Source organism: Amblyraja radiata, chromosome 1, assembly GCF_010909765.2.
Source record: "Amblyraja radiata isolate CabotCenter1 chromosome 1, sAmbRad1.1.pri, whole genome shotgun sequence".
Classification (NCBI taxonomy): Eukaryota; Metazoa; Chordata; class Chondrichthyes; order Rajiformes; family Rajidae; genus Amblyraja; species Amblyraja radiata.
In genome coordinates this window covers 31777879-31791236 of record NC_045956.1, presented here as the reverse complement: position 1 = coordinate 31791236, position 13358 = coordinate 31777879, and the positions used below count along the sequence as shown (strand labels likewise).

The following is a 13358-nucleotide window of genomic DNA, read 5'->3' as shown; positions in this document are numbered from 1 at the left end:
CAGTTCCTTCTTACACATGATTCATAAGTTTATGGATGATACCAAATTAAGTGGAATAAATTTCTAAATTAATTGATTTCATCATGGATCCAAACTTCATCGATCATTACAGCATGTATTCACATTTATCCTAGAAACATAGAAAATAGGTGCAGGAGGAGGCCATTCGGCCCTTCGAGCCAGCACCGCCATTCATTGTGATCATGGCTGATCGTCCCCTATCAATAACCCGTGCCTGCCTTCTCCCCATATCCCTTGACTCCACTAGCCCCTAGAGCTCTATCTAACTCTCTCTTAAATCCATCCAGTGATTTAGCCTCCACTGCCCTCTGTGGCAGGGAATTCCATAAATTCACAACTCTCTGGGAGAAAACGTGTTTTCTCACCTCAGTCTTAAATGACCTCCTCTTTATTCTAAGACTGTGGCCCCTGGTTCTGGACTCGCCCAACATAGGGAAAATTTTTCCTGCATCTAGCATGTCCAGTCCATTTATAATTTTATATGTTTCTATAAGATCCCCCCCCTCATCCTAAACTCCAGTGAATACAAGCCTTCTAAACCAGTGAATACATTCAGAAAATCCTAATAATATCTGCAAGAATTGTGGAGATCTTCTCCATCCATTTGGCTGAGAATATAATGCAAGCTAACATATTTGAAATTCTCTCCCAACAGGTCAAACTAGGCTCTGGGAAGCTTTTGGGACCGAAAGGGGTGGCGGTGGATCGTAATGGCCATATAATTGTGGTGGACAACAAGGCATGCTGTGTCTTCATCTTTCAGCCTAATGGGAAGCTGGTCACAAAATTTGGTAATCGAGGAAATGGTGACAAGCAGTTTGCAGGTACACTTGATGGTAATACTTGAACCCCATTTCTTGCCTCTTCTACACACACCTTTGCATGAAAACGGCATACTGAAAACCTTTTGGATAAATTGCATATGCCTTGACTCCACTAGCCCCTGTCTCCTGATCTTAACCCAAAGGAGATACAAATGATTTCCATCACATTGTTGTAAATGGTTTATGTACAAGAATTATAGATCCAAGAAAAGGGAGAAGCTGACATAATGCCTGCAAACATTCAGAAAATAGTCTTCTGGAGAGCAGATGGAGGGAACTGTCTCATTTTGGCGTTCAAATATACTCCAATGTCAAAAATATATTTTGTCATGTTCTAAAGTGAACATGGCATGAATCCTTGAAACGTGTTTGCCAATTGTTCAGATTGTACTGTCATATAATAGGGTCTTCCATCCCTGTAACCAGGACAAGTAGCCGAATGACCTACTCCTGCACCTATTTTCTATGTTTCTATGAAAGTAGAAACTCCAGTTGGAAATCGATAGAATCATAAGTAATATCTTTAGTTTTAGGAATACAGTGGGAAAACAGGCCCTTCGGCCCACCGAGGCCATGCCAACCAGTGATCCCAGCACATTAACACTACCCTACCCACACTAGGGACAATTTACAATTATACCAAACGAATTAGCCTACAAACCTGTATGTCCAGAGTGTGGGAGGAAACCGGAGGGTCACGGGGAGAACGTACAAACTCCCGACAGATAGCACCCGAGGTCAGGATAGAACCCGGGACCCTAGTGCTGTAAGGCAGCAACTACCACTGCATCACCGTGCCACACAATGATTAAGCTCTATGTTTCCCATCCTCAAATGAGGCAGGATCCAACACGCTTCAGGTAAATGCTTCAGTTTTTACCCTTTCTTCTTGACAACCAACTGAGGTCAAAAAAGGCCGAGTCGACTGTCCCTGTCTGTTTCCTGACAGAAGTCGTTTTTTTTTTTTTTCCCTCTCTGTGTTATCACAAAAATGCTGAGGGCCATGGGAACAACAGGGTGTTTGGGTCCTGATAGTATCATGACTTTGTGCCCTGTTCATCAGGCATCATTGAAGAGTTATGGGCCGGACATGAAGTGGTAATTATTCGCAGATGGTCTGCTTATGAATACTCATATTGGGGTTTTCCTGAGTTACTTCAAGGGTTTCTTGAAGTTAGAGAAATCAATATTCATAAGCTGCCCAAGTGAAATATGAGGTGCTGTTTCTCCTCTGCACTCTTTCCAAAGATTCAACATCCTTTATGTAATTGGGTAACCAGAACTGCGCGCAATAATCCAAATATGGCCTAACCTATAACCAATGAGCTGCATCATGACTTCCCTCTTTCCCCCCACCACTCGCCCCCCCCCCCCTCTCGCCACCCACCCTCACCCACCCCCCCTTGTCCCCCACCTCTCTCCCCCCTCCCCCTCTCTCTCCCCCTCGGGACACTGTTATATATTACTAGACCAAGTGGGACCCATTGGGTTCCTGTCACACGGGAGGCCTGGTCCCTCGACGCAACCCGTTCCCCAACGCAATATTCCACCACTCACCCGTAGCCCCCAATTCCACAGGGGAAGCTCATTTCCCCTTATTCACCCTCCCTCTTTATAAACTAAAATAAATTCCAATTGCACTTGCTGCTAGGAAAAATAATCTAATTGCACTTGCTGCCAGGACTCAATGTCCTTGGATTTACAACATTGTAGCGGGCAGGGCTACAATCCCATGGTGACGTCATAGCTGGAGCTGCCACTGCAACTTCAAGTCATTTTTCGGAATGTGGGGTTTTGTAAAGTTGAAAATGTGAATAACTTGTAAAATATAACATCAATCTAAACAAAACTTATTTTTTGCACATCACAGGATAATGGTGAGTAAGGTGGTGGAAAAATTGTAGCGCTATCGTGTACCGTTTTTGCGCAAATAGAGCAACAAACCGGGCAACAAACAAACAAACCGGCAAACAAGATGAGGGTTTTAGTAATATAATAATAATAAAAAGAAGAAGAATTAAAAAAAATAGATCTCTAATAGATAATAGAGAGATAATAGATAGATGAAGTAAACAGTTGTCTTACTGCTGTGCTTGAGCATTGGTATAGGATTTCCAAAAGGTCTATTTGCATGTTGAATTGGTAGTATGTAAGGCAAATGCAATGTGAGCATTCATTTCGAGAGGACTAGAATATAAAAGACGGGATGTAATCCTGAGGTTTTATAAGGCACTGGTCAGACTGCATTTGGAGTATTGTGGGCATTTTTGGTCCAGAGGAAGTTTATGAGAATGATCCTGGGGATGATTGGGTTAACGTATGAGCGTTTGACAGCTCTAGTCCAGTACTCGCAGGAGTTTACAAAAATGATCTTAACTGCTACCTTTTACAAACTTCCAGTAACTCACTACATCATCTGATTTATGAATAAAAACTTACTTTCTAGGATATATCAAATGCCTTTTATTTCGTAACTGAATAGTTTGTTGTATTAATAATAATAATAATGGATGGGATTTATATAACCATATAACAATTACAGCACGGAAACAGGCCATCTCGACCCTTCTAGTCCGTGCCGAACACGTATTCTCCCCTAGTCCCATATACCTGCGCTCAGACCATAACCCTCCATTCCTTTCCCGTCCATATAACTATCCAATTTATTTTTAAATGATAAAAACGAACCTGCCTCCACCACCTTCCCTGGAAGCTCATTCCACACAGCCACCACTCTCTGAGTAAAGAAGTTCCCCCTCATGTTACCCCTAAACTTCTGTCCCTTAATTCTCAAGTCGCTTTACATCGCATTATTCATTCACTCCTCAGTCACACTCGGTGGTGGTAAGCTACTTCTGTAGCCACAGCTGCCCTGGTAGCCACAGCTGCCCTGGGGCAGACTGACGGAAGCGTGGCTGCCAATCTGCGCCTACGGCCCCTCCGACCACCACCAATCACTCACACACATTCACACACAGGCAAAGGTGGGTGAAGTGTCTTGCCCAAGGACACAACGACAGTATGCACTCCAAGCGGGATTCGAACCGGCTACCTTCCGGTTGTCAGCCGAACACTTAGCCCATTGTGCCATCTGTCGTTCTTGTACACAGCTTTTTAATAAAATCCAATGTTTCTGGTACATACAATATCTCCATTACAGGATTTGTGTTTCTGAAAAATGTTGTGTATCAGGCCACTTCACCTGTATGTGTCAGAAATGAGGAGAAAAATCGATTTTTGCATTGATTTATTGACTTTTTTCCACACGAATATCATGAGAGCAAATTTTATTCCAACTTTCAAATTTTGGGTAGTGATTTCTGAATTCTATTAGAACAAATTTTATATCCTAAATGGTCATAAGACGGGAGAACCCTGTACAAAGGTAAATCGAATTGCATTGTATTACTCAGTTTGCTTATATAAAACGGATTCATTTTCATCAAAAAGGCACCTTGCTTTTTAAACTGTTAGAATGAATAGTGTATTCAAAATACAAATGTTCTTGAAGTAAATTGCTCTTAAACTCTGTCTTCCAGGTCCGCATTTTGCAGCAGTAAACAACAATAATGAAATCATTGTTACTGATTTTCATAACCATTCTGTTAAGGTAAAGAAAACTCTGCACGCTTTTAATCTGTTTGACACTAATTTGTTTACAGGTGATCAAAAGCTGGACATTACTTCTATGTCATGCCAAAAATAGGCACACGATACTGGAGTAATTCAGCGGGTCAAGCAGCATCTCTGGAGAACAAGAATACATGACGTTTCAGGTCTGGACCCTTCTCCAGGCTGAAGGAGGGTCTTGACCCGAAACGTCACCTATCCATGTTCTCCAGGGATGCTGCCTGACCTGCCGAGTTACTCCAGCATTTTTTTGGCTTTTTCTTTTAAGGTAAATCAGAAAATGTAGTTCCATGTTTCTATCTTGTCATTGGATGCAGTTTACTTTTATCTGGTAACAATCTGACATAGAAACTCAAGTCGCCTCATAAGGTTGTACTGGGTTTACACACTAGGACTCTAAATTGACCTTCTGTGATTATTTTTTTTGCTGGTAAAATGAATAGACATCACATTCATTACAGCCATTAACTATTAACTAGCTAAAACCCAGCGCTCTGGATTCTAAAAATAGCACTACCAGCTGGAGCGCTGTGGGCTTTAAACATAGCGCTATGGGCTTTACACATAGTGCTATGGCCACAGCGCTATGGGTCACAGACTTCAGGAGAAGTCTCGTATAACAATGAGTCTTTGGAATTCTCTTTGCCCCTTTGATTATTTTTCAGGCAGTGGTAGAATTCTGGGTAAGCCTAGTGGTGAAAGGTTACCAGTCGGATTACAGATACATTGGGATTGGCCTTGATATTAAAGAATGGTGGGTGGGCTCAAGGGGTAGAGAGAGGGAAGGGTGGAGAGAGGGAAGGGTGGAGAGAGGGAGAGGATGGAGAAGGGAGGGATGGAGAAGGAGAGCGGGAGAGGGAGGGAGAGAGGGAGGAAGGGAATAAGAGAGGGAGGGAGAAATAAAAGGAATAAGGAGAGGGAGAGAGGGATGGAGGGAGGGAGGGAGAGAGAGAAAGAGGGAGCGAGGGATGGGGAGACTTCCAAAATGGCTTCTACAGTAGGAGTAGTTTGCCTCCCTGGTGCCAGGGTCAGGGATGTGTCTGAACGCGTCCAAGAAATCCTGAAATGGGAGGGAGAGGAGCCTGAGTTTGTGGTACATATAGGTACCAACGACATAGGTAAAAAAAGAGAAGAGGTCCTGAAAGAAGAATTTAGGGAGTTAAGGAGAAGGACTGCAAAGGTAACAATCTCAGGATTACTGCCTGTGCCACGCGACAGTGAGAGTAGGAATGGAGCGAGGTGGAGGATAAATGAATGGATGAGGGACTGGTGTAGTGGGTATGGATTCAAGTTTCTGGATCATTGGGACCTCTTTTGGGGAAGGTGCGACCTGTACAGAAAGGACGGGTTGCACTTGAACTCGAGGGGGACCAATATCCTGGCGGGGAGATTTGCAAAGGCTACTGGGGAGACTAAACTAGTATGGTTGGGGGGAGGGACTCAAATTGGGAAAGCTAGCAGTCAGTGTGTGAGGCAGGAGGCAGAGAATGGTAGCACTCTGACCCAAAATGTAGGGGAGAGAGAAGAAAAAGACAATAAACAGAGAATAAGAGAGGGTGGGTTTCTTAAACGTGTATATTTTAATGCTAGGAGCATTGTAAGAAAGGTGAATGAACTTAGAGCCTGGATTGACACCTGGAAGTATGATGTTGTGGCGATCAGTGAAACATGGTTGCAGGAGGGCTGTGATTGGAAACTAAATATTCCAGGATTTCGTTGCTTCATGTGTGATAGAATTGGAGGGGCAAGAGGTGTTGCATTGCTTATCAGGGAAGATATTACAGCAGTGCTTTGGCAGGATAGATTAGAGGGCTCGTCTAGGGAGGCTATTTGAGTGGAACTGAGAAATGGGAAAGGGGTAGCAACACTTATAGGGGTGTATTATAGACCGCCAAATGGGGAGCGAGAATTGGAAGAGCAAATATGTAAGGAGATTGCAGATATTAGTAGTAAGCACAAGGTAGTAATTGGGGGAGATTTCAATTTTCCACACATAGACTGGGAAACACATTCTGTAAATGGGCTGGATGGGTTGGAGTTTGTAAAATGTGTGCAGGATAGTTTTTTGCAGCAATACATAGAAGTACCTACTAGAGAAGGGGCGGTGCTGGACCTCCTGTTAGGAAATGAGACGGGTCAGGTGGCAGAGGTATGCGTTGGGGAACAGTTCGGGACCAGTGATCAAAATACCATTAGTTTCAATATAATTATGGAGAGGGTCAGAACTGGACCTAGGGTTGAGATTTTTGATTGGAGAAAGGCTAACTTTGAGGAGATGCGAAAGGATTTAAAAGGAGTAAATTGGGACAGTTTGTTTTATGGGAAAGATGTGGAAGAGAAATGGAGGACATTTAAAGGTGAAATTTTAAGAGTACAGAATCTTTATGTCCCTGTTCGGTTGAAAGGAAATAGTAAAAATTGGAAAGAGCCATGTTTTTCAAGGGAAATTGGACACTTGGTTCGGAAAAAGAGAGAGATCTACAATAATTATAGGCAGCATGGAGTAAATGAGGTGCTTGAGGAGTATAAAGAATGTAAAAAGAATCTTAAGAAAGAAATTAGAAAAGCTAAAAGAAGATATGAGGTTGCTTTGGCAAGTAAGGTGAAAGTAAATCCAAAGGGTTTCTACAGCTATATTAATAGCAAAAGGATAACGAGGGATAAAATTGGTCCATTAGAGAGTCAGAGTGGACAGCTATCTGCAGAGCCAAAAGAGATGGGGGAGATATTGAACAATTTCTTTTCTTCGGTATTCACCAAGGAGAAGGATATTGAATTATGTGAGGTAAGGGAAACAAGTAGAGTAGCTATGGAAACTATGAGATTCAAAGAAGAGGAAGTACTGACACTTTTGAGAAATATAAAAGTGGATAAGTCTCCATGTCCGGACAGGATATTCCCTAGGACATTGAGGGAAGTTAGTGTAGAAATAGCAGGGGCTATGACAGAAATATTTCAAATGTCATTAGAAACGGGAATAGTGCCGGAGGATTGGCGTACTTCGCATGTTGTTCCATTGTTTAAGAAGGGGTCTAAGAGTAAACCTAGCAATTATAGACCTGTTAGTTTGACGTCAGTGGTGAGCAAATTAATGGAAAGGATACTTAGAGATAATATATATAAGCATCTGGATAAACAGGGTCTGATTAGGAACAGTCAACATGGATTTGTGCCTGGAAGGTCATGTTTGACTAATCTTCTTAAATTTTATGAAGAGGTTACTCAGGAAATTGATGAGGGTAAAGCAGTGGATGTTGTATATATGGACTTCAGTAAGGCCTTTGACAAGGTTCCCCACGGAAGGTTGGTTAAGAAGGTTCAATTGTTGGGTATTAATGGTGGAGTAGCAAGATGGATTCAACAGTGGCTGAATGGGAGATGCCAGAGAGTAATGGTGGATGGTAGTTTGTCAGGTTGGAGGCCAGTGACTAGTGGGGTGCCACAGGGATTTGTGTTAGGTCCACTGTTGTTTGTCATGTACATCAATGATCTGGATGTACATGACATCTTGGCAGGACAAATCAAAATAGGACGTACATGGTAAATGGTAGGGAATTGAAGAATGCAGGTGAACAGAGGGATCTGGGAATAACTGTGCACAGTTCCCTGAAAGTGTAATCTCATGTAGATAGGGTGGTAAAGAAAGCTTTTGGTGTGCTGGCCTTTATAAATCAGAGCATTGAGTATAGAAGTTGGGATGTAATGTTAAAATTGTACAAGGCATTGGTGAGGCCAATTCTGGAGTATGGTGTACAATTTTGGTCGCCTAATTATAGGAAGGATGTCAACAAAATAGAGCGAGTACAGAGGAGATTTACTAGAATGTTGCCTGGGTTTCAGCAACTAAGTTACAGAGAAAGGTTGAACAAGTTAGGGCTTTATTCTTTGGAGTGCAGAAGGTTAAGGGGGGACTTGATAGAGGTCTTTAAAATGATGAGAGGGATAGACAGAGTTGACGTGGATAAGCTTTTCCCACTGAGAGTAGGGAAGATTCAAACAAAGGGACATGACTTGAGAATTAAGGGACAGAAGTTTAGGGGTAACATGAGGGGGAACTTCTTTACTCAGAGAGTGGTGGCTGTGTGGAATGAGCTTCCAGTGAAGGTGGTGGAGGCAGGTTCGTTTTTATCATTTAAAAATAAATTGGATAGTTATATGGACGGGAAAGGAATGGAGGGTTATGGTCTGAGCGCAGGTATATGGGAATAGGGGAGAATACGTGTTCGGCACGGACTAGAAGGTTCGAGATGGCCTGTTTCCGTGCTGTAATTGTTATATGGTAATATGGTTACATCATAATCTGGTTTTAAAAGCAGGAAGCAGCCAATCAATCAGCAATATACAACGAGATGGCAATGAATGCACTGTCAAGTAAGGTGCGCAGAAGACATGTCAATTGGTAGCAAAGTTATGCATTCTTGTACTCTGTGAAACCAAAATGTATAAAAATGGCCTTTATTAAAATCTGACAATGTGCACTTTAACCACATGTGATGTATTTTCTATTACAAATCTCAAATTATGGTGGGGACTGTACCAGTATATATATATATATCTGATTTGACCAAAAATGCCAATTGTCCGATTGGTAAATTTGCAGGCTACACTACAACTGGTAGATCTGTGGCTAGTGAGGAAGTTCATCAAAGGGTGCAGATCACCTTAAAGTGATTGGCACTCTTGTCATAGGGATAAAGGCTATAAATTGGGTTATCTATGCCTCTCAAAATTGTATGTACTTCCATCAGGTCTTCCTCAACCAATGATTCTCCAGTGAAATCGATCCAAGTTTGTCCAACCTCTCCTGACAGCAAATACTCTCTCATCCAGGCAATGTCCCAGTGAACCTCTTATGCACCCTCTCCAAAGCCTCCATGAACATGTAATGTGGTGACTAGAACTGCAGACAATGCTCCAAATGTGGCAGCTGCAACATGACTTGCCAACGTTTATACTCAACCATCAACAATTAATTATGCAAGATTAAACTTTATAAGAAAACTTTCCATTCCTGGTATGGATTAAGATGGATTGATGATTCACAATTCAATGTGTTTTGAATTCAATATTTCTGCATGTATAAATTAAAACTAGCATTTTTTTGTTTTTGCCTTTAGAAAGACAAAATTGGTATATTCAAAATTAAATATGGAATTATAAGCATCAAATGTGTATTTTTAGCTTGTACATCATATCTTTCTTTTACATGCAGGTGTTCAATACAGATGGTGAGTTTGTGTTAAAATTTGGATCGAATGGTGAAGGAAATGGCCAATTCAATGCTCCTACGGGCGTGGCAGTGGATGCCAATGGAAATATCATTGTTGCTGACTGGGGAAACAGTCGTATACAGGTAATGGCTTCAATTGGGAAACTGCGTTATTCGTAAGTTTGCTTTTCAGTTACCTTTTTACCAATAATTGATAAGTGGAGACACATTTAAAACAAGTCTTTTCATAGACTGCATTTCCCCCCCTAGTTTTTATAAAGAAGTAGTATATCGTGACCGTTGGGAGAAGTGTTAATTCAAGTTTTCACTTTCTTTTATTTTTTTTAACAGGTCTTTGATGGAAATGGATCATTCCTCTCATATATTAACACTTCTGCAGATCCATTGTACGGCCCTCAAGGTTTAGCATTGACTTCTGATGGCCATGTGGTGGTCGCTGATTCTGGAAATCATTGCTTTAAGGTTTACCGCTATTTGCAATAGCTCTGATCTTTGGATCAACAAATCTTAACCATAGAACAGATAACCTGCATTAAGAATTAGTTCAGTTTCCCTTTACTTTTGGAGTTGCCTGTTTGGAGACTTGTTTTAGTTTGGCACTTTTTTCTCTTGCTAATTTAAGCGTCCTGCACACATGGAACAAAATGTGCAGTTTTGTACCTAAAGCTAATTTCTGCCCTTCATGATCTTATATGTTCCGGATTCACAGGAGCCAAACGATGCTGTCATAAATCTAATAAACAGAGTGCGCACTTAAATTTGTAAATACAAATTAAAAGGATTATGTAGCTGGCTAACAAATCAATTTAGGAATGAAATATACTTGAGTATTATTAAAGAAACAATAGATTCATTCTGTACCAATAGCTTTCATATCAAATGTTCCAAATTGAATAAATGGCTGCAAATGAACTGTCATTCAGATCTTTATGCCTTGTTCTCACAGCTAGCATAAAATCATAAGAGATAGGAGCAGAATTAGGCTATTCGGACCATCAGGTCTACTCTGCCATTCAGTCATGGGTGACCTATCTCTTCCTCCTATCCCCATCCTACTGCCTTCTCCCCATAACCTCTGACACCCGTACTAATCACAAATGTATCTGTCTCTGCATTAAATATATCCACTGACTTTGCCTCCACAGCCTTCTGTGGGAAAGAATTTCACAGATTCTCCACTGACAAAAGAGAATCCTCCTCATCTTCCTAAAAGAACGTCCTTTGACTTCTCGTCCTAGACTCTCCCACTAGTAAAAACATCCTCTTTATCCAAGCTATAATTTATTTCTAATAACCTCTGCACATTTTTCAACCTGGCCCTTATAATTCAATCCTCTTTGCATGGCAGGTACACAGTTAGAAATCATTGTCATGCATTTAAAGCATTGTCCTTTAGGGACATCGTAATGATGCAAGTCATTCAGAAAATATTCAAAGTAGCTGTTACAGGACTGACTTCAAATCGATGTACACTTCTACAGCAAATGAATGAGGAAATTAACAGCCCGTAGTACATTATACTTTACGTTGTTTGACATTTTTGAAAAACTGCATTGAATAACTGGTGATTAGTTGTTTTATTAGGTTCTCAGTTTTGATTACAAATCCATGGTGCCATCTGTATGCCATACGCCTGTTTGTTAGTTGTGCAATCTGTGAAATCGGTGAAAGGAAAATGTTTGAAAGAAATTGAAGAGTAACATCTTTTAAAGTCAATGCAGCGGATGTATAAATCTACTGAGGAAAAGGATAAAAATGGAAATGCACTAACATACTCCTCTGTCATTACTTGCATTTATTAGGTTTCTTGAAAGATTTTAGTTTAGTTTCGTCTGTTTGGGTGTTTTGATCGCATCTATTTATCCTAAAAAAATCTCTTGCTAAGATTGCATAATTGGAGAAAACTTGGCAATCTTCTAAAGTGCACTAAAATATTAAAACATGAAAGCTCATTTACATAATTCACAACCCTATACCGCTGTTTTACAATGAATTAATTGATGTAATGGACAATTTTGTTCGTACAAGGTTTTGGATTATGGAAAGAGAAACCATGTATTTCCTCATTAACCTATGTGGATTAGAAATTCATTATTTGGAGCAATCAGCAATCCATCTCTCCTGTGATGGTTTAAACAACAACTTTGATGCACTGGGATTGTACATTTTATTAATATTTTGTCTGTAAAAATGCTCAACAAAACTACTTGTATTTTATCTCTAATGTATTAACAAATGAATCTCTCTGTTGCCAAATGATTTGGAAACCAAGTGCCCACAGAAATTACTTGGGGAAGATATGCTCTAAGCAGTAACTAAAATATGATGCTGAAAGTGTTGGAACAATTGAAGTGTGAGTAAGTTGTGATTGTAAGTTGTCCTTTTCTCCGATTTGTTGTGTTTCAGCCACATTTTGTATTGTGGGTCACAGAACGAGTAAGTGACTCTTTCACTACAACCCCTGACCAAGACTATCACAACATTCAAATTGGCATTATATGTAACAGCAAGGCTTTAACACAAATGATCTTTTTCTATCAGTAAAACGTAACATTTAGTTTAACCATGTTTAATAGGGGCAATTTATGCATTATTTGAATGTTACATGCATTCCAAAACTGTTGAAAAATTAATTGTTTTCTGTACACAAGAGGAAAAATAAAAAGTCATGCATTCTGTCTGTACATGGTTCTTTTGTATGCCTTTTGTTTCCTAAATATGACATTTGAACTATTCACGTATGTTCTAAATCTTCAGATTAATTGTAGTTGGAAAACATAATCCCATATGTGTAGTCACAGGTGTGGTGGCACAGCTCCAGCAACTTGGCTCTAGTACTGTCTGTGTCAGAGTCATAGTGTGGAAACAGACCCTTCGGCCCAACTTGCCCATGCTGACCAACATGCCCCATCTACACCACTTCCACCTGCCTGCGTTTGGCCCATATCCCTCTACACCTATCCTATCCATGTACCTGTCTAACTGTTTCTTAAATGTTGTGCTGATAATTATCTCAACAGCCACATCCGGCAGCTCGTTCCGTACACCCCTCGGGTTTCTATTAAATCTTTTGCCCCTTACCTTAAACCCACGTCTTCTGGTTTTAGATTATTCCGCCTCTGGGCAAGAGACTCTGTACGTTTACCTGATTTATTCCTCTCATGGTTTTATACACCTCTATAAGATCACCCCTCATCCTACTGCGCTCCAAGGAATTGAGTCCCAGCCTGCTCAACCTCTCCCTACACCTATCCAAATATTATTTACACATTGTCATAGTACCTGCCGCAACTACCTCCTCCAACAGCTCATTTCATACACCCACCATCACCTTTTGTGGAAGTGTAAAAAATAAAAGTTGTCCCTCAGGGCAACCTATTGAATTGGTAAATCTTCCTTTTTCCCCAATAAGGTTAAATTAAATTAAATCCTAATAATCTATACATAACTAAAAGTCTCATCTTATAAGTATGTATGCACAGTGCCTTCCATAATATTTGGGACAAAGACCCATCATTTATTTATTTGCTTCTGTACTCCACATTTTGAGATTTGAAATAGTAAAAATCACATGAGGTTTAAGTGCACATTGTCATATTTTATTAAAGGCCATTTTTATACATTTTGGTTTCACCATGTAGAAATTACAGCTG

The 13358-nt window shown here is 40.5% G+C and overlaps 1 protein-coding gene across 8 annotated transcripts in view; it reads left to right on the top strand.

The window, feature by feature from the left end:
• Positions 1 to 12389, top strand: part of trim2 (tripartite motif containing 2) — a 131113-nt gene extending 118724 nt beyond the window's left edge. For 7 of the 8 annotated variants that reach the window (XM_033019831.1, XM_033019848.1, XM_033019839.1 and 4 more), the window contains 4 exons: positions 677 to 857; positions 4385 to 4455; positions 9688 to 9828; positions 10036 to 10781. In XM_033019831.1, coding sequence (XP_032875722.1) covers positions 677 to 857; positions 4385 to 4455; positions 9688 to 9828; positions 10036 to 10188 — 546 coding nt within the window. In that variant the 3' untranslated portion in view covers positions 10189 to 10781. Of the gene's footprint in view, positions 1 to 676; positions 858 to 4384; positions 4456 to 9687; positions 9829 to 10035 lie in introns of all 8 variants that reach the window. The other variant, XM_033019898.1, reaches the window with a different exon arrangement.
• Positions 12390 to 13358: the final 969 nt, after the last annotated feature.